We start from the raw sequence: 20,663 nt of genomic DNA, 5'->3' as shown, positions 1-20,663 counted from the left end.
TTGATTATCAAAATAGTTGGTGATTCATTTAATAGCTGACAACTAATCGTTGCAGTTCTACACCAGACCAGTATGTACGGTCACCACTCAACCGACTTTAACCTGGATTCTCACAGTTTCTGTCAAACACGAGATCCAGGATGGAGAACTTCAATGGCCACTTCTCTCGTTAACACATCACAGTGTTCTAACACGTTCCAGCTGTTGGACATGGCATATAAATTCACTATAACAGCATCTGGTGTGTTATTTTTCATGTGGTTGTCTGAATCCAAAAGTGAAATGTCTATGTGTGTGTTAAGAGGCCTGAGGTTGGCAGTCTGGAGTCTCTGTGCTGATGTTTTCATAGTCTTTGTGCAAGTCCAGCGGTCCATAAAGGCTCTCCAGTACAGCCAGTACTCTGCTCTGGACTGAATCCACCTGCTCTACTGGGCAGTATTCGTCTAGGCTGGACCTGAAAACACACAAACACATTTATGCTCTCTTACTCAAATCTTATTTCACTCGAGACTCTTACTGGTGTGGATCTTTAACTCTGCGTGGCTGTATTATTGACCTGGACATTGTAACCAGTGTGGGTCTGGGCAGAGCCTTCAGAAACAGCTGTACGGCAGAGATGTGTCTGTCGATCTCCTCGTCACTGCTGATGTGGTGTGGCAGCTCAACAGAGTCACAGGTTAATCCCGCCTGATGCACCTGAGAGAGGACGGATGGAGAGAGGAGGAGGAAGAGGAGGAGGAAAAGGAGGAGGAAGAGGAGGGTCGAAGCAGAACAAATCAGAGGGGAGAGGAATGGTAAATGGTAAATGGACTGCACTTATATAGCGCCTTCCCCATTTACACATATTCATACACTGATGGCAGTGGCTGCCATGCAAGGTGCCAACTGCTCACCAGAACGGAAACAATCATTCATACACACTCACACACCAATGCACAGCATCAGGAGCAATTTGGGGTTCAACATCTTGCTCAAGGACACTTCGATATGCAACGAGAGGAGCCGGGGATTTAACCACCAACCTTAGTGGACGACCCGCTCTACCTCTGAGCCACAGGAAAATAATAAGAGAACATTGCAAGGAGAAAACATGGAAGAGGAGAGAAGCAATAAGGTAATATAAAACATAGCCCCAGTTAGGGGTGGGCGATATATATCGTTTGCGATAATATCGTCATTGTTGTTTTTACGATGTGCAAATATCGAGTATTTAAATTACTTCGCCAAAAATATTGAAACGCACGCGGAAACTCCTCACATCCACTTAATACACGGTGCAACAACGCTCTCTACAGCATGGGCAGGATTCAGTCACACGACAAGTGGGCCTACATGATCACATGACGTGATCACATGACCTCTCGCTAGCATCCTCCTTGCAACAGTTTACTTTTTTAGCGCAGCGCTCAGAGCGCTTCAAGTTGAAATGTGTTCAACTTTTAACAACGCTGGGCGCCCGGACATTGAGTTTTTGAGCTCTCAGCGCTAAAAATGCGTTTGGTGGACACAGGCCCTAACTCAGACAATTCCAATCACATTTTAAAGGATATCGACTGATTATCGTTATCGCCAAAATCCCCCAAAAATATCGAGATATTATTTTTTGCCCATATCGCCCACCCCTAGACCCAGTAATGTCTGACACTTCCATTTTAGTTATTCATGCCTTTACTTTGAAAACCACAGCATTATCATTATTATCATTATTATTATTATTATTATTAATAATAAATAATTGTGTTGTTAATGTGTAAATGTTTAATTCAAATCACATGCAAAGTTGAATGTGCTTAAGTCCCACCCTTTTTTGCCCTCTGCTCCAATAACAGTTGAGCAAGCCTCAATCAGAACCTTGGTCAACTTCCTCCTTTCCTGTACTTAGATATGCTACGTGCTAGGCTAATTATTAGCTAATAGTTGAAAAGACAACCACATTTTGAAAATGGTTGAAATAACAGTATCATAATTACAGTATGATTATATAATGATACTACAGATCCAGTACTTTATTGTGGTTTTCGTAGCTGTGGTACGTACACTTACAGTAACATTCTTACCATTTCATAGTCAGGGCACACATTTCTCGACTTCAAACTGGAAACCAGTTGGGCTAATGAAGCCATGCTGGAACACATGTAGGAAAAGAAAGGAAGATGTTACACTCTAGCTATACCCTAAAACAAGTCTCACAGTGGACAGAAAGTAGGGTCCATGGATTTTATGTGAACAGTCACACAATGCAGTGCTCTGTATATTATAGACAATTACAGCTTGCAACCCTTCATCTGTCTGTGATCATACAAAATAGATTAAAACATGTCAGAAATCTCAGTTTACTGCTCACCACAGAGGAAACTACTGAGAACTACTGTGTGCTTTTGTTGCAGCTGTCAGAGCTGGTTAAGTTCCACCTTTTATCACCGAAGACTTTTTGACACAGACTATGAAAGGCACAGGTGCTATTAGCAACATTAGGTGTCTGATCTCATTCACTCCTCTCTACATCATAAACACGCAGTAGTTCACTCTGTAGTGAGCAGGAAATTGAGATTTCAGATACTCCCTAATAATTGTCCGTCTGTAATATCCACATTTACTTTTTTTGGTACTGCAAGTCAAAATGTCTGCTGTGAAAAACGTCTTTAGGTAGATTGGTGACTTAATAGTGGAAGTGAAATGTTTTTTGGCTAACGTGGTGGATAGGAAGGTTTTGCACCAACACACAGTCCTGACTGAAAGTGTTAGCGTAAGCCAGAGAAGACAGCAGCTGTTTTCACAGGAGCACTATCCCCAAAGATAGGTAAACTCTAGAAGAAATCAGTGGAGTGCTCCTTTATCCAATCCAATCTAATCCACTTTATTTATATAGCACGATTTTAACAAACACAAGGTTTCCAAAGTGCTGCACAAAAGATAAAACAGAATAAATAGATAACACAATAGAAGTACAATAGAAAGATGAAGTACACAATAGAAAGATAAAAGCAATTAAATAAAAATAAAATAGTGACATTAACTTGAAATCGGTTTCAGAAACTTTACCCAGGGTTGCTGGCCCAGCGTCTTACTGTCTCTTCTCCATCATCCTCCAGCAGATCAGCAAACGCTGCTTCCAGGTCTTCTAACTGATGTACACGATGGTCCACACACTCATCAAGCTCCTCCTGGACACACACGTAATATGTGTGAACATTTAAACAAACTAATTTACCACAAAAAACCTCACCAGAGCTTCAACTGCTTGTGCTTCTAAAGTTAGTGCTGAGAGTGAGTATATCTGGTTTGGATAGTGTGTGTAGGTATGTACAATTAGACTGGAGGATCTGGGGTTTCTGCTTCAGAGGATTACACTTAGACACTCTGGAATTATTTAAAACTCCACTTAATGCTCTAACTCATGCAGAGTCACATTTTAAGTTTGAGATTTTTCTAAAGTATCTACGGTTTAAACAGTACTTACTCTCGTGGACTGAAAATTACATTCCCAGTGACTCACCCCTGCTGCTGCGGGGCTATAATTTCATGCAGACACTGACTGCAGTGTGTATATGTGCACACAAGCATACAGTCCTCACAGATACATCATTGTTTGCATATGTGTTCAACCACACCTGTGTCTCTAGTCCTACTCTGTGTTTGTGTGTAAGAGGGTTGTAATCTTTGGTTGAAAACAAAAGGTCTGACCTGATCAGCATCAGGGCTGGGTCCTCTGAAGTTGTAGAGCTCCTTAAGGATGGTGTACTCTTCCTTGACACAGAGACAAACGTGCAGCTGAGGTCAACTCAAGGAAACATGTTTTACTGTGTTGCACTTAAACCACAGAGGGATCTTTATGTAGATGCACATAGTCTGATATGTAAAGTAGCACACTGATAGTACTTCAGGTTGCTGTCTTTGAGCAGAATGAGTGAAAGACTGGATCCTGTAAGTAAAAATGTGAATTTGGGAATAATATGGTCAGGCTCATACACTTGACACCTGTCAAATTCTTTAGCTCAATTTCATTAGTCTTTAGTCTTTGAATGAATTTCATTGTATCTATGACATCATCTGAGGATCTGATGTCATGAGAGGTAAAAAAAAATAGTATTGGATTCCTGTGACACTAACTATATGTTTAAGATAAATGGGTTAAAAAGGTGTCTTCTGGAAGACATTTTTACCAGAACTGTTGTTTAAGCTTTCTGTTGTTTTGTAAAGCAACCAGCTGTGTTTGGAGGATCTGTCATGTCCACATGTTTTCTCCACATGAAACAATGCTTAACAATTCATAATAAGGTGCTACTTCTCAAACAAAGTGACTTGTATTTTGAATGTAACACTTCTGAAACATCGGCTAGTATAAGGTGGGAGGCATTTAAGGCCTTCATTAGGGGTCAAATCATTTGTTTCACTAGTTAAAAAAAAAAAAAGAGAGCACTACTTGAAATGAAGAAGCTAGAAGGAAAAATTAAAAAACCTGAAACTGATCTCTATCAAAATAAATTTAGCCCACCAGATACGCATACAGAACTTCTTACTCTCAGATCTCAGTATAATGAATTATCAGCTAATATATAGAAACTCCAGATGGGAAAACTGTTGTGAACCCTGAAGAAATTAGTGAGACTTTCAGGGTCTTCTATGAGAGACTGTATAGCTCTGAGTGCTCTCCCAGCCTGGATGGGCAGACAACATTTTTGAATGACCTCAACATCCCCAAACTCTCTGAAGAGGAGAGCAAGACATTAAATGAAGAAATAACAAAACAGTAGATAGCAGATGAGATGGGCTCTATGCAGGCTGGAAAAGCAGCAGGCCTTTATGGAATTCCCATAGATCTATATAAAACATTTCAGTCCAAACTACTGACACCCTTATTGGAGTTGTTTCAGGAATCCTTCAGGAATGGTCTCCTTCCCGCATCCATGAGGGTTGCCTTAATCACACCGCTTCCAAAACCGGGAAAACCAAATACAAAATGTGAAAATATGCGGCCAATTAGCATCCTAAATTCAGATATAAAAATATTATGCAAAGTTCTTGCAAGAAGATTAGAAGGCCAGCTTCCTCAGCTAGTGGGAGGGGATCAAAATGGATTTATCCAAGGTAGACAAGGGTTTCACAGTGTCAGGCGAGTACTGAATATTTTACACAGTCAAAGAGTGATGAAAGACATGGCCTTGCTTTCACTTGATGCTCAGAGTCCTTTGACTGTGTCGAATGGCCTTAACTGTTCGAAGTGCTTTCCACGCTTTGGCTTTGGAAATAGATTTTGTAAATGGGTCAGATTGCTTTGTACAGGACTTACTGCAGAAGTCTTAACCAATAATGTTGTCTCTAAACCTTTTAATATCTCTAGAAGTTGCCCGCAAGGAAGCCCTCAATCCCCATTACTGTTTATTCTTGCAATAGAACCACTTGCAATAGCAATTAGGACACAAACAGATATTTATGGAATTTGGGAGGGACAGCGCTTTTTGCAGACAACGTAATTCTGTTCCTAAAAAAATTAAATATTTCCATCCCAGCACTTATAGATCTTATTGAAACCTTTGGAAAAATATCTGGATACAAAATTAATTACTCAAAATCTTCTATAATGTTACTTAATGAATCAGATAGGATACATGGCAATGTTCATGTCTCTCCTTTTAACTCTACAGATAATTTTACATATTCAGGTATAAAAATTTTCCCTGAGGTGAACAAGATTTCTCAAATAAACTATGACTCACTGCAAGAAACTACGACCTCATCTCTAGAACGCTGGACATCATTACCAATATCAATGATTGGCAGGATAAATATCCTAAAAATTAACATCCTTCCTAAATACCTTTATTTATTCCAAAATATCCCCCTACCCCCTCCCTCTTCCTTGTTTACTACAACTAGAAAATTGTTTACCAACTTTATTTGGCAAAATAAACGTCCAAGATTACGCTTATCCTTAATGTATCTACCATACGACCGAGGAGGCCTTCAGTGCCCAAACATCCAGTGGTACTACTGTGCAGCTCAACTGCAGTCCATCATGTTTTACGTCTCTTATGAAAACCCCCCTGCCTGGATAGACTTGGAATCCTCCTTGGTGAGGCCTAGCTTACCATTTCACTTGTTTTTGTACTCAGCGGATCGGAAAAGTTTGAGGAAAAATACAGACAACCCTACTGCAGTGTTTCCGCTAGGATTTTTTTTTAGCAGTGGGGGCAGGCCCGTCTGAACACGCCCCCCCGTCCCGTCATGCCGGCAAACGTTTTACATATGAAACAGAAGTGACACTTTGCTGCGACACAAACAAATATATTTACCGTTTTAATGTTTCCAGATGTTTGATATCAGGACGTTGAGCTGAGAACTGACAAGTTGAACGTTGTCCAATTAAAACAGACCCACCGCGGTGACGTTTGTGGTGGAGCTGTTAGTTTAATAGTCGACTTGGAAGAAAGCGAACGTTTTGACAATAAACTACATCAACACAACAGTATGTGGAGTTAAACTGGACAGCCCCAATAACCTCTGAATAGTTCTACTTGTTACATTGCAATGTGAGCAGCAGCCAGCGGGGGTGCATTATGTCGGCAGGATCATTTAAAAGGCAACCGTGACTACATTGTGCGTCTGCCCCATTTCTGATACCGTGGCGGCAGAAATTTAACAGCAGCGGGCCGCCGCTCCAAAATCAACATAGAGGAAACACTGCTATTGTATTAAATATGATTGACATTTGGTTTGACACTTGCAAATATTTGAACATTAATCCGTCTTGGTCATGTTTTAGTCCTATTTGGGGTAATGCCAATTTCAAACCAGGGAGTAGCGAGCCAGGATTTCTAACATGGGCTGAAAAGGGATTAAGGACAGTGCAAAATATGTACAGAAAAGATGACGTATTTATGTCCTTTTCAGAAATATCAACCAAATATAACATCCCAAAAACGCATTTCTTTAAATACCTTCAAATAAGGAATTTATTATCGTCATCTCAATACTATTCATTGGACATACCCATTACTTCCTCATTAGAGACAACAATTACAGGACATTGTTATGGTAAAGGTTTAATTTCATCCCTGTATGATTTGCTCATATCCGGGTCTGATGAATCTTCAAATCATAAGTTGAGACAGTGGAAGGAAGATATAGTGGATGAAATATCACTACAAGACTGGAAAGGGGCATGTATGAAAGCTCAGAAACAAACAATTAACAGCAACCTGAAACTTATTCAGTATAAGTGGCTGATGCGTACATACATAACCCCAGTCAAATTGCACAAGTTTAATGATAACATCCCTGATACATGTATTAAGTGCAATGAAGCAAGAGGAACGTTGTACCACTGCGTATGGGAATGTGTGAAAGTGAAATCCTTCTGGCAAGATATTATTAATATGATTGCTCAGATATTAGCTAAGAAGTTACCACTGGACCCCAAGCCTTTTCTTCTGGGTATATATCCAACTATCCCACAATTACAAAGTAAAGAATCTAGATGTGTAGATATGTGTATATTACAAGCTAAACGCATCATTTCCTTATATTGGAAAAATTTTGATGGACCAAGAATTGGAAGGTGGATTAAAGAGATGGCATCAAACATGACAATGGAAAAGATAACATACATTATTAGTCGGAAGCAACATGTTTTAGATGACATCTGGAGACATTTTATATATTTTTTTAAGACATGACGCCAATGTTGGTAACGTGCTACAGCAGGAGGAAGCTCTGAGAGAGTAGAATGTCCATGTGGTGTGATATAATGTCCTGAGAAACGCCCTTGAAATGCATCAATGTTATAACTGTTTTCAATATTTGTTTATTTAATCAATATGCAATGTGCATATATATGTGTGTATAAGTATGTGTATCTGTGTCCATGTGGGCATGTATATACTGTATACCATATCCAGGGTTCTATTGTTATCAACATTATTTTTAATTAATTAATTTTTTTTTGTTCTATTTTTATTTTATTTTATTTTTATTGCTTTAACACCTTTTTTTTTAATACTTATTTGGTGAGGGGAGGAGGGGATGGGAGGGAGAACAGGGAGAAAAGTTTGCTTTGTTGCATGTAATAGTGACTTGCTGTTTGATTTTCTGTAAAAAACTAATAAATACATTCATAAAAACAAAAGGTGCTACTTCTCCCCAAATGGCATAAAAAAAATACAGGCTTAATTTACTCCTGTGTATACAACTATTAGCTTAAATTGCAAACATTTACCAAACATGATCAAACACAACAATTAGCTGTTCACTGCCTTGCTCAATATACCAGTATGTACAGAGGAGGAGCTTGGAGATCAGAACACTAACCCTTTAATCAATGCCTGACCCACTCTACCACGTGAGCTACAGCCCCTTAAATCACTAATGTACACCAACCAAGCCCCAGAAAACATGAACAATGCCTGGAAGACCCGTCCATCTCTTTGAGGGTGATACTCTATCCGGTTCCAGCTCATTTCTGTGGCAGCAGTCCTTCGTTTCTATTAGAATAATGGAATTTTCCTTTAAAAACCCCCATGGACTCTTCACTTTCTGGATATGATGTATTTCCTGTGGTTGAAACAGACCATTCAAACTCTAGTCTAATGGTAATTTCCTGTTTTCAGGAAGTTAAAATCTGTTACAAAGTGGTTCCAATCAAGGATAATATTTTTAAACAAGTGTAAAATATCAGTTGGCTGAAAGAATTCTCTGCATTAGCAGATGGTTAATTATATGATTGAAGTTTTAAAGTGTATTACATGTTTCTAAATTAGCACACCTGTGGCGGAGGTGTGTGAGTGGGACATACCTGTGTGTATAATTCCTTGAAGGGATTCTTACATGAGAAGAAATCCAGATCAATGTCCAAGATGTATGGCTCTGTCTCGCTGAGAAACGCAGATATGCTCTTAACAACATAACTGGTGGATCCCACATCATCGTCACCCCCCAGGCTTGTCCCATTGTTGCCATCTGCTGGCTGCAGTGTGACGGTGCATCTTAAGAGGGGCTCAGAGCAGCTGGCTTCCCCAGCTGTATCATCCTCTGTACGGGCTCTCTTGGTACCCCATCTCTCTGCATCCGCTTCTGTTTTTCTTCCTGAAATGTAACACCCAACAGCACAGAACAGACGTCTATGTTAAACATGTATTTATCTACCACAAACACCAGAATAATATCATCCAATCAAATGTAAGTACTACATTTCTTTAAGTGAAAAAATGTGTACGCGTCTGAAAATGTACTAAACAACAGCCCTGGGTTAAACGTCAGTTGGGACAGTCAATTCATGTTTACATTCTGTTTGCTTTAGCCCCGTTTCAAACTGACACCGGGTTTAGTTGATTTTCAGGGGATAACCCCTCTGGACCACGGCCAGCAAGCCCTAGGCTAAAGTCGGAGTTATAATGTGCCAAGATTGTGCCGGTGTTAAAGTTTTATTAACTTGGGTCTAAGATTGTTCTAAGAATGCTTTTAGCCCTGGGCTAAATGCGGTGTGAAAAGCCCTTAAAGCTGGAGTCTCCAACTCGAACGGCTTAGGGCCACTGCAACATTCAATTACTATAAGAAAGTGCTAAACTATAAGAAAATATTTCCATTATTAACAAAAAAATGCAAAGCAAACTGCAGTTACTATATATTTTATATCATAATTTTAAAACGTCTTTTGTTACAAATGAAGGCCTGAAACCTGTTCTTTGCTCAACCACCTGCAGGCATTTGTCAGACCTTTGATCTTTGGCCACAATTGCACTCTATTGATTAGTCCTCTAATCGGAAGGTTGTTGGTTCGATCCCCGGCTTCTCCGACCGTATGTCAAAGTATCCTTGAGCAAGATACTGAACCCCAAATTGCTCCCGATGCATCAGTGTGTGAATGTGTATGAATGAGTTAGTCTCTGTTCGATGGACTTTACCATCACTGAGTAAATGTGTGTGAAAGGGTGAATGTGGCACGTAGTGTAAAGGCCCGGACACACCAATCCGATTATCGGCCGTCGGACATCGTCGGACAGTCAGGCGAGGTCGGTGACTCGAGTCGGTTCGGTGTGTCCCGTGCCGTCGTCAGTCGGAGTCGGCGTCATCGTTCATTTTGGCCGATTCGACATGTAGAATCGGCCAGTGGCCGTCGGCCTCAATGACCAACGCCAGTATCTTGTTATTATTAGCCATCGTATTTTCCGCTCAGCGAGTAATGACAATAACGATCCTTCTTGACTACTATCAACACCCTCTGATGAAAACAATGACTGACGACAGCGTGCTCTGTGTTTATTAGGTCTAAAGTGATCCGTCATTTCCGGTTTTCATTTTTTTTGGGCGACAACACAGACTAGCGCCGCCTGCTGTTATGGGGAAGTATTACGCCTTGCGCACGCGCAGAACGTACGCTCCAGTCGCCCTCGGTTTGGTGTGTTCGGAGGCACTTTTTTGACCGACTCGGGGAGACGGGAGCCGACTGATCGGTCTGACTGCTTTTCTGCCAACACATGTACTGAGTTATTAATGGAGGATAACAGAATGTGGGTGTGCCATTTTAGCGACTTTTGCAACTGGTTCCAGTCACTGGGAGGGGCAGACTGAAAAGAGTGACGGTCGAAGGAGGTACAGACTTTAGGAGTGTCCATAGTAATGAATATGCTAGGACGCAAATTGACATAACTTTTTCCCCACCATCCCAAAACTCACAAAGCGCTAACATCTTTCCACAGCAGCCACACTGATGAGGCTGCCTGCAGATGTGTCTGAAGACATTTTTTGTCTAGCACAGACGTCAGATGATGCCGATTATCTCAAAATGCCAAATGATTGGCCCGATTAATCGGTTTATCACTAGATCTGACGCCTGGTGTGGAGTGATGGCCAGTTGACTAGAAAGTACAGATTACAGTGATGAGTGTTGGAAGGGGCACCTGTGACAAAGCAGATGGCGGTGTGGTTGATGACAAATGTGCAAATTGCAGAAGCTGCAATTTCTTGATAAAGGTAAAATGTGTGACAAACAGCATTATAACCAAGTCTAATCTACAAATCTTGTTCTCCATATTTAGGAAAACATGTTTGTTTGGTACAGACCACCAAAAATTTCATGATCATGATTTTAATAGTTTTTTGGGGGAAAATTGTATTTATTTATTTTGTGAACACTTTATTGCAAAATCTGTCAAAAATAATAGCAATATGATGTTTTTACTGTATCTTGTAACATTTTGTAATTGTATATAAAGGGGTAGTTTAAAGTAATATGAAACAAATAGAAAAAATAATTAAAAGGTGGATTATTTTATATTTTTAACATCATGTCGCAAGCTGGAGGGAGGAGGATGGAGTGCTGGAAATGGCCCCCGATGTGGGCAGTTTGAGATCCCTGCCTTAAAGACACCCACTCCCAGGCGGATGAGTGGGGTATCTTACAAAATTGTAATCATTTGAATAATGTAGCTGCCCCTATGCTTTTACAGTAAAGAAAATTATTTTTAATAAATGACGTAAACAAATGTGTGGTGGATTTACCAGAAAATCAATAAAAATTGCAAAAGATAAAATGTTTTTTTAAATATCGATATCAGTATTAGGCTCAGAAATCCTGTATCAGTCAGCCTATACTTCAGAAGGCTGCAGGAAATCAATGAACTGAAGGAGAATTTTTTTCATACAGTTACAGAATGTAACAATCCCTCATATTCCTTTATGACATGCACTAGTTTACTGCTGTTCCGTCTTCACCCACAATATTTTGAAACCTCACAGTAGCTTCAGCTAAACTTTAGAATTAATTTCTGTAAAGAACGAGGACTGTGGAGTTGTGTTAGGTAGGGATAACTTCAAGGCCAGCACAGACAGAGAGAATTACTACAAATAACTTTTTCAGTGTTGAATTAAAATAGAGCTATCATTTGAAGAAGGGAAAAAGGAGACACTGATGTAAGAGATGAAGGTTTCAACATAGTCCAATAGGGCTTAGCAAGTATTTTGTGAGGTAGGAAATGTATTCAGCATGTTTGCTATGCTTTTTAAATTCTAAAAAGGAGCGCGATTATTTTGTATACTCGGTAAATTCTCGTGTTTTGCAGAAAGCTGGTAATTTTTAACCATGTCTCTTTCCCGCAGGGGCCTGCATTCACTATTTCCACTTGGTGATCAGAGTGAGTGCCTTAAAAGCATTGCACATTGTAATTTCGCAGCTCTGGTCCCAATGACACTGCCACGTTGTTTTGGCTCTGAGAGAGGAATCAATCACTTGAGTGCTGGAGAGTTAGTGATAAGAGTCAGCGGCTGCTGTATTCAGGCACCAACAAACAAATCTTAAAATCTCGAAAAGGACCCTGACAAGTCCAAATGAGACACACCTGATGGAACCCAGACAGCATTACATGCATGAACTCTTCAAACATCCGCAAACAAGTTAAAAAAGTTACCACTAATAACAATAATAAGCATTTATTATCATTTTATGTAACAAACACTATGTGTAATGCGTTACCACATGCTAGTGTATCCTCACTCCCCAGACTCCTTCATAAAAACGTCCCTTCAACGAAGCTCAATCGTCTCTGGCACAAAAATATCTCTGGTTGGAAATCAAAGTAATCCAGCTCCTAATGGCGCTAACGTCCTGACTACAGTACAGTACACACCTGAAGTTGACCTGTTACTGGCTTTGACGGGGTTCACTTTGACCACGTTCAGCCTGAGTGGTTGAGGGTTCTCCAGCTGCTCCTCAGAAACATACAGACCATCACTGAGGAAGTAGTTGTCTGTGCTGGTCACCCTGCAGAGGGACAGAGAGAGGAGGTGGACTTCATGACGAACCAAAGAGAAACAACAGGGAGAAAGTCAGTAATTTCATTTAAAAGGCCCTTCACTTCGACAAATGCCCTGTTGGTTTTGTAGTATAATATAATATAGTATAGTCTCATTTAGATTCATTTTGTTCAAGTGTTTTTGTATAATATAGTCTCTTCTATAGCACTGTAAAACTTTACGATAATAAATACGATAGATTCTACTATTACGGTAAAAGGATATTAGTACTGTTGAGTTTAAGTTTTTACCATCAAAGGAAAGAGTTTTGCCATATGCAAATACCATATGAATGCTGTATAACAAAGGTTTTTGGCATTAAATATGACGGTGGTCTGTAAAAAAACGACGATTCCATAGAAATTCCTTTAAAAATGACATTTAAATAAAAGGCTTTGCCATGAGATATGACTGTGAGTCATGAGTATTTTACTGTTACACAAACTGTATCTAACGTATTTCGAGTTTAGGTGTTTTATTGTCATGGTTGGACAGTTTTTTTTGCAGTAAAATCTACAGACATTTTTTACAGTGTAGCACAGATAGAACGATTCATCGTTTGGCTTTGGATTGGATTATCTAGCATTTTCAGATGTCTGTGCTCAACACAAACTGTCTGCAGACACATCTGCAGGCCGGCTCGTCAGTGTGGCTGCTGTGTTACGATGTGTGAGTTTTTGGGAAGATGGGGAAAAAGCCCGGTACTATAACTCTCATACATCCTGCTGTAAACGATTAGATTAAACTAAATTTAAACTAAATTTCCTCAGTCACCATCGTCTCTTCTAAATCTTAACACTTATCTCCCATCCCACCAAAGACAGCAAATATAATCTACAACTGTTATTGGCTAGCATTATATATAAAAAGTTCAATGATGCTGCTTCTGATATACTGTTTCTCGCTCTCTCTTAAATATCACTTTCTGAAATCTACAGCATAAACCAGTGTTTCATTTCTGTTTCATTAATTAACAACAAATCCATTAAAACCACCTGTTACTAGCTAAGATAACCATGTCTATCAGATTGTTATGTGCATGGAATAATGGAATTACACATTACTTTCTTTGTTTTAATATTGGCATTATATATTGGCTGTGACTAATATATAAGTCTATACTATAGACTATAAAGAATATAAAGATACTATAGACTCTATAGTCTTTTCAGATGCATAGAATAGTGTAAGGGTTTTGTAACCGAGCGTCCTGACTTCACCTAACTGTGTTAACTTAATAGGAAACAACAAACAGGACTATAGGTCTCAATTTTAAACAGTGTTATTTATTTAGAACAGTTTGCTATTTATTTAGGTGTCTTTATAACAATATAATAGACGTAGAGAGCTACATTTTTGGAGAAACTCACAAAAGCTTAAATTTACAGTGATTCATAGATCGGAGCCTGCATGTCCCAGTGGAGGTTGTGGCCTTTCAGAAGGTGTTTTGGCATAGGGCTGATTACATCTGCCCACGGTAACTGAACTGAGTTCCAACTAGTAACCTGTATCATTAGGGACGCAGTGATAGTGAATTTCTGGGCCGATACCAATGTTTAAAAAAACTATTTGGCCGATAGCCAAAGCGGATGTTTATTTTGTTATTTTTCGCCCTTCTGCGCCATGGAAACCAAGAAAGCTACTAATATAAGTTGCTCGTCCTTGTTGAAGCTCAGTCTGTTTCTCTTCCCATCCGAGATGTGAGACACCAGCCGCTCACGGTCCGTGCTGCTGCGTGGAGCACATCGCTCTTTGTGTGTTTTTTCTCCAATATCCGAGTTGGAAATAACCAACACAACGTTGAGCCAGCACAAAACTGATGTGACACAACAGATAAACATAAGCCACTGACATCGGTGAATGCCATCTCATTTGCCCATAAATCTATGGCAGTCAACAAGGGGAATATAGTTTCTCATGTTTAGAACAAATCAAATTTCACAAAAAAAGGTTTTCCAAACATTGTCAACGCAACCACAAGAGGTCCTTGAGCATACAGTTGGAAATGTGCACAAAAAATATTAGGCTGGCCGGTAGTATGCAGGATGTGTTGTGGACAGATACACAGACTACTGAAAACATGGCAGAGATAATGCAGTGACTGATGATTTGACACAGAAGTACAGCTGTTTCCTACCTGATGGTGGTGGTGGATGAGTCTCTGCCCACAGACATCCGGTGCTCTCCCTCTCTGATCTGCTGGGCCCAGTATGGATGCAGCCACGCCACGCAGGACACATGGCCGGCATACACCATGGGCATGATCCAGTTTTCTATACTCAACTCACTGAAAAAAATATTCAACACAGTGCATATCGCAACACTCATGTAAAACAAGGTAGCATATTTTCACACTTAACGTAATGGTATCTAGTCATGCACATAGTTGTTTTCCCCCAGCTTTCAGACATCTGGAATCAGGGCCGGGCTACTCTTACTTCAGTAACATTGAAGTTGATTATATGAATGAATGAATGAAGTTTTATTATTGCGTCATGGGTGCAATTACGCCCTGCCAGGACTAGGGTTGCCAAATTCCGGGAATTTTCAAAGTTTCCATGGGAATTAACGGGAATAAACGGGAATTAATGGGAATAAACTGGATATTTTTAATATTGCTTGTTATAATAACTATACATGTAGTTGAAAAGAAACATCTTGCAGGATAATCTTGCTTAAAACAACCTGATTTAATGCAACTTCAGTTGAATGTCCTCCCTATATTCGTCAATGACATGCACACACGCAGTAATCAGCATAAGCTACTACATACTTGCCAACGTTTGTTTTTTAAAATATGGGAGTTTGTTTTTTTTTTTGGGGGGGGTTAATATATAACCCATTGCTATTAACCTATTTGGGTTAATTGTATTGACGCATATAACCATAACCATAACCATAGCAAATCAAAGGCAGCATGCTAGCTAACATCATATGTTAAGCTAAAGGTCAATAGTTTGGGCAACTACTTATGGTGCTATCCATTTGTCTCATAAATCCCCCGCCCGAGTTGCTCTAACCCTAACCCTTGTGGCTCATCTAAACAAGCTCAATGTGAAATAATAATGTTTTTCTACAGAAACACTAACATTTCAAGTAATTCCGTTATTGCAAGTCTTACACTTCAATAATATTTTGCCATTTTCGCCTATTTCAGTTTCAACAAGTGCTGTGGCGTTTGTCTCGAGCCACCAGGGGCCACCAGGGGCCACCAGGGGCAGTGGCAGGCTAGTGTTATTGTTAGCTACATTAGCCTATTTAGCAAACCAGCTCGAAAACAAAACTTTACATTGTATTGCACGCAGAACAACACCGTGCACTGCATAAATTGGTGATCAGACTAAAGCAGCAATGTAAACAAGTGTGTTAGAGATCGACATTAAAATGACCAACGTAGTACAAATACAAAGAAAATACATCTCAATATTGTATTACCCAACTTCCAGGTAATTCTCCTACATTCCCATTAATTCCCATAATTTCCATTAATTCCCATGAAAGTTTCCAAATTGGAATGCTTCCAAAATTCCCCAGCTTATCTTTCTATGGAAAATTTCCGGAAAGTTTTCGGAAATATACCGGAAAATTGTCCGCCCCTTTGAAACCCTAGCCAGGACCAGAGTATCAAGGTATAGGTTGCCTTCTTTTCCACACCTTTGAGACAAAGTTAGCAACTTAAATACACCAAAATGAGAAAGGCATTCCAATTTCTGTTCATCGGTGCACCAGAATATTTCAGGGCTTTGATTCCGAGGAACACCAATTCTCTTTTCAAGAAATCATTCTCCAGGATTTTTCCAGGACATTTTCCAGGAGTTTTCCAGTAGTTTTCCTACTTTTTTATTGATGATGTGTCTTAGTTTCATTTGACACCAAAAAGACTGCTGTGAGTCCGTTCCACTCTGCGTCTGGTGTGAACAACTAGACTGACTGACATGGCTGAAAGGAAAAGGGAGAATTGGAAACACTTTTCAGTTGTGCTTTAAGTCTGCTGTTCCACCTTGAAGTGTCACGCCATGCAAATAAACATTTTTCAGGACAACATCAATTGTTTTCAGGATATTTGATCATTTTAATCAATTTCCAGGGGTCTCCATGACTGGAAACCTCAATGCCCCACCCCCAGCTCTCAACAGTGCAACAAAAGATCTCTAAAGTCTAGATAAACAAGCTGTACCATATAATTCAGGGCCAAAATTGTGTTTAGTGTGCATATATGTCCTTAACTTTGGCCATTAGCTTAACCATTTTTCTTCAAATTTTAGGAAGAGCTTATTTTTGACATTACAACTTAAATTATTCCTGCAGATACACAACATATCGACCTCCTCAAAAATAGAATAAATCTCCTTTGCCCATGGAGACTCGTGTGCTCTACTCCACATACATACACTATTTATTCTGTCCCCTATGTTTTTGAATACAGATCCTATCATCGCAGTGGACCTCATACTAACCTCAACACTGAACTAAATGCAATGGATTATGACCCCGAGTAACATATTCACTAGTAGGGCTGCAACTTACAGTTATTTTCATTATCGATTTATCTGTCCATCATTTTCTTGAGTAAGCATTTACTTGTTTGGTCCATAAAATGTCAGGAAATTGTGAAAAAAGCCCAAGGCCACGTTCTCAAATGTCTCGTTTTGTCCTCAACCCAAAGATATTCAGTTTACTGTCACAGAGGACAAAAAAAAGCAGAAAATATTCACATTTGAGAAGCTGGAATCAGAGAATTTGGACTTTTTTCTTTAAAAAAATTGCTCGAAACGATTAATCAATTATCAAAACAGTGGGTGATTCAGTTAATAGTTGACAACCAATCAATTAATCAATTAATTGTGGCAGCTCTTCCATCCCAACAAGCCACAGAGGAAAGTGACGCCACGGCAGCCACATCCAGCAATCACCTGTTCACATAAGCCTCAGACTGGACAAATACGAGCCACAGCCTCATGATTTGACTTTCCCAGCCCTCTGAACCAGACTGAAGGAAAAGCTTGAGTTAGTTTGAGTTGTAACATACTGTATGTCTAAAACATACCTGAAGAGTTTCTCCTTATCAAAGACGGTGTCAGCAGCCATGTTGACCGGGATGAGCAGATCAGGGTGGGAGTCTAAATGAACCATCTTTATGTTCTTCAGTGGGAGGTGTCTTGATGCAATGGCACGATAGATATGACTCACCACCTAGGAAAGATATGGCAAAACAAGCAATTTTAGGCTCTTTGACTCATTATTATGTGATGAAAAAACATTTATGTTAACAATTATTAAAGCTGTAATTATACATTATGCATATAGACCCATAATCAGAAAGAGCATATCAGAAAGCCATAAAATAAGACATGTGCAGAATCCACAGGAATTACATACACACATAACAACCAAAGTTATTCTATCTTTTATGCAGCAGTAATTGCATCTGTATTTGCAATTAGAGAATGAAGCACAGTTAAAGACCAGAGATGCAGAAATTTGCCAGAGCAGAAATTGTAGGGTTTGGCTGCAGAGGTTGATAAGATCAACGGAGGACAAATCTGGAATTACAGATGGTATCTGAAATAACAAATTAAGAGGAAGCTGTTTAAAGCTGCAGTAGGTAACTTTTATAAAAAATAACCTTTTATCATATTTGCTGAAAACCGTTTACTATATCCTGACAGTAGTACACGAGACAGATAATCTGTGAAAAAATAAGGTTTGGGCAACGCTCTGCATGACTGCAGTGCAGAAAAACATGGCTGTGGTTTGGGTCTGACACAAAAGTGTCCGGTCCACAAAACAGGCTCAAACACCACTAACCTCTTTACCTCTCTTCACAAGAATCATGTCAAACAATACTGAGAGTCTATAAAGCTGCAAAAGTACAACTGATTGTTGTTGTATGGTTAAAAGAAAGTCATATTGCGATTATTTTGATTGCAATATGATTCACAATTAGTGGGAGTGATTATTTGTACTAAACAATTTCATTTTCACTGGAAAACTATTAAAATCATGATGATGTGACATTTGTTTGGGTCTGTTTTGTTTTTTTTACATTTGGAGAACCAGATTCGAAGGCCAGGACATCTGTGCAGCATTACAGTTCATCATAATGCTGTCTGTCACACATTTGACCTATAGCAAACAAATTGCAGCTTCTTGCGATTTGGATACTGCACTGGGCCATAAAACAAATACAATTATATTTTGATTCATTTTGCAGCCTTAATGAGGATATGAGAGTGTGGTCATCTGGCACGGCACTAGTTTGTCTGTCCCATGGTTTAGTAAGCTGATATCTGACCAGTGCTTGCAGCCCATGTTTGGTACAGTAACTGGAGAGCTTGCTCACAGGCTGCTGATTGGCTACAGGGCCAGTGGCGATGAAGAGACAGACCAATACACATCTATCACTGTGCCACTAGAAAACAGGACCGGAAACCCAGAATTAAACTAACAAACGCTACTGAACGAAGAGAAAACTCCAGTTTCCCGCTCACTATAGAAATGATATTAGGTACACTTTTTAAAAACGTGGCACACATTATTACTCTCCAAGCTAAAGGGCGCTCACTGTTAAATCAGTAGGGGGTTTATTCACCTATAGCTAGCTAACGTTAGCTATGTAGTTAAACATACAGGCATTGATGTTGCTGATGGCTCGAGGCACAGCGCTATATTACAGTGTATACTACAGCGGGCTTACATCATGGTGGTCCTCCACTACCCACACCGGCAGCTCCTTGTAGAACCTCTTCAGCGGCACACAACTCATTTTAGAAACACAATGACGTTATATTCACTGCGTCCGTGAAAGAAACGTTGTTCTGAAACCGGACTTTAGCTCGTTAATGTCTCCTCTGTCCCTCTCCGACAGACATTTTGAGGACGTTTGGTCTGAAAGCGTTTGGGACTGACTCCTAACAGAACCGCCTGAGAGCCATTCACCCGGCTGGTAGTGCACGGCACCGGAAGTGACACCAGGCATTGTTTTCATGTCCGGATAGAAACAAGAGTCAGAATAAAAACAGAGGTTCTTACTGTTGTAGTACAGTTAGTACGTAAATTCGGCTTAAGTAAGTTATGTTTATTAAGCCTGAGAAGTATTACATAATATAATATATAATTGTTCAGTTTAGAGACCTGAGGTCAGTAAATATAGTTACCTAGACCACACTGTAAAAACAGTCTGCCAGAGATACACAATGAAAATACCATTAAGAAGTAATATCAATTAAAATAATATGCTTTATGATATGTTTTAAAGCTGCTGTAGGTAACTTAAAAAAAATATATTATTTGCTGAAACTTTCACTACACCAATCAGCTATTAGGCTCCTGTCAGTGGGTGGGATATATCAGGCAGCAAGTGAACATTTTGTCCTCAATGTTGATGTTAGAAGCAGGAAAAATGGGCAGCGTGAGGATTTGAGCGACTTTGACAAGGGCCACATTGTGATGGCTAGACGACTGGGTCAGAGCATCTCCAAACCTGCAGCTCTTGCGGGGTGTTCCCGGTCTGCAGAGGTCAGTGCCTAACAAAAGTGCTCCAAGGAAGGAAAAGAACCAGAGACAGGGTCATGGGGGGCCAAGGCTCATTGATGCACGTGGGGAGTGAAGGCTGGCTCGTGTGGTCCGATCCAACAGACGAGCTACTGGAGCTCAAACTGCTGAAACAGTTAATGCTGCTTCTGATAGAAAGGGGTCAGAACACACAGTGCAGAGCAGTCTGTTGGTATGGGACTCCTCCTAGTGCAATTGAAATTGAAATAATTTGCAAATAAGAACAACCAAGAGTCTCATTCCCAATCAACTATCTTCAAGCCTCCATCCAAAGCATCTTTATTTATTTCTTGGCTCTGATTGGTTGTTTTAATCCAGGCCTG

At 39.8% G+C, this 20,663-nt stretch overlaps 1 protein-coding gene across 1 annotated transcript; it reads right to left on the bottom strand.

Annotated features, from left to right (window-relative positions):
- On the bottom strand, positions 1-19,752 carry cunh5orf22 (chromosome unknown C5orf22 homolog). Its single transcript, XM_051411585.1, has 10 exons — positions 19,484-19,752; positions 17,834-17,979; positions 14,924-15,073; positions 12,621-12,754; positions 8,792-9,081; positions 3,685-3,747; positions 3,043-3,164; positions 2,058-2,124; positions 557-696; positions 1-454 (listed from the first exon to the last, which is right to left on the bottom strand). Exons 1-10 carry the CDS (start codon positions 19,550-19,552, stop codon positions 298-300), a joined length of 1,338 nt encoding a protein of 445 aa, XP_051267545.1. The 5' UTR covers positions 19,553-19,752; the 3' UTR covers positions 1-297.
- Between the last annotated feature and the right edge of the window lie 911 nt (positions 19,753-20,663).

The sequence above is a fragment of the Dicentrarchus labrax genome, unplaced genomic scaffold, assembly GCF_905237075.1.
Source record: "Dicentrarchus labrax unplaced genomic scaffold, dlabrax2021, whole genome shotgun sequence".
NCBI classification, from domain to species: Eukaryota; Metazoa; Chordata; class Actinopteri; family Moronidae; genus Dicentrarchus; species Dicentrarchus labrax.
The sequence above is the reverse complement of the archived record's forward strand: the minus strand, read 5'-3'. Positions and strand labels throughout refer to the sequence as shown.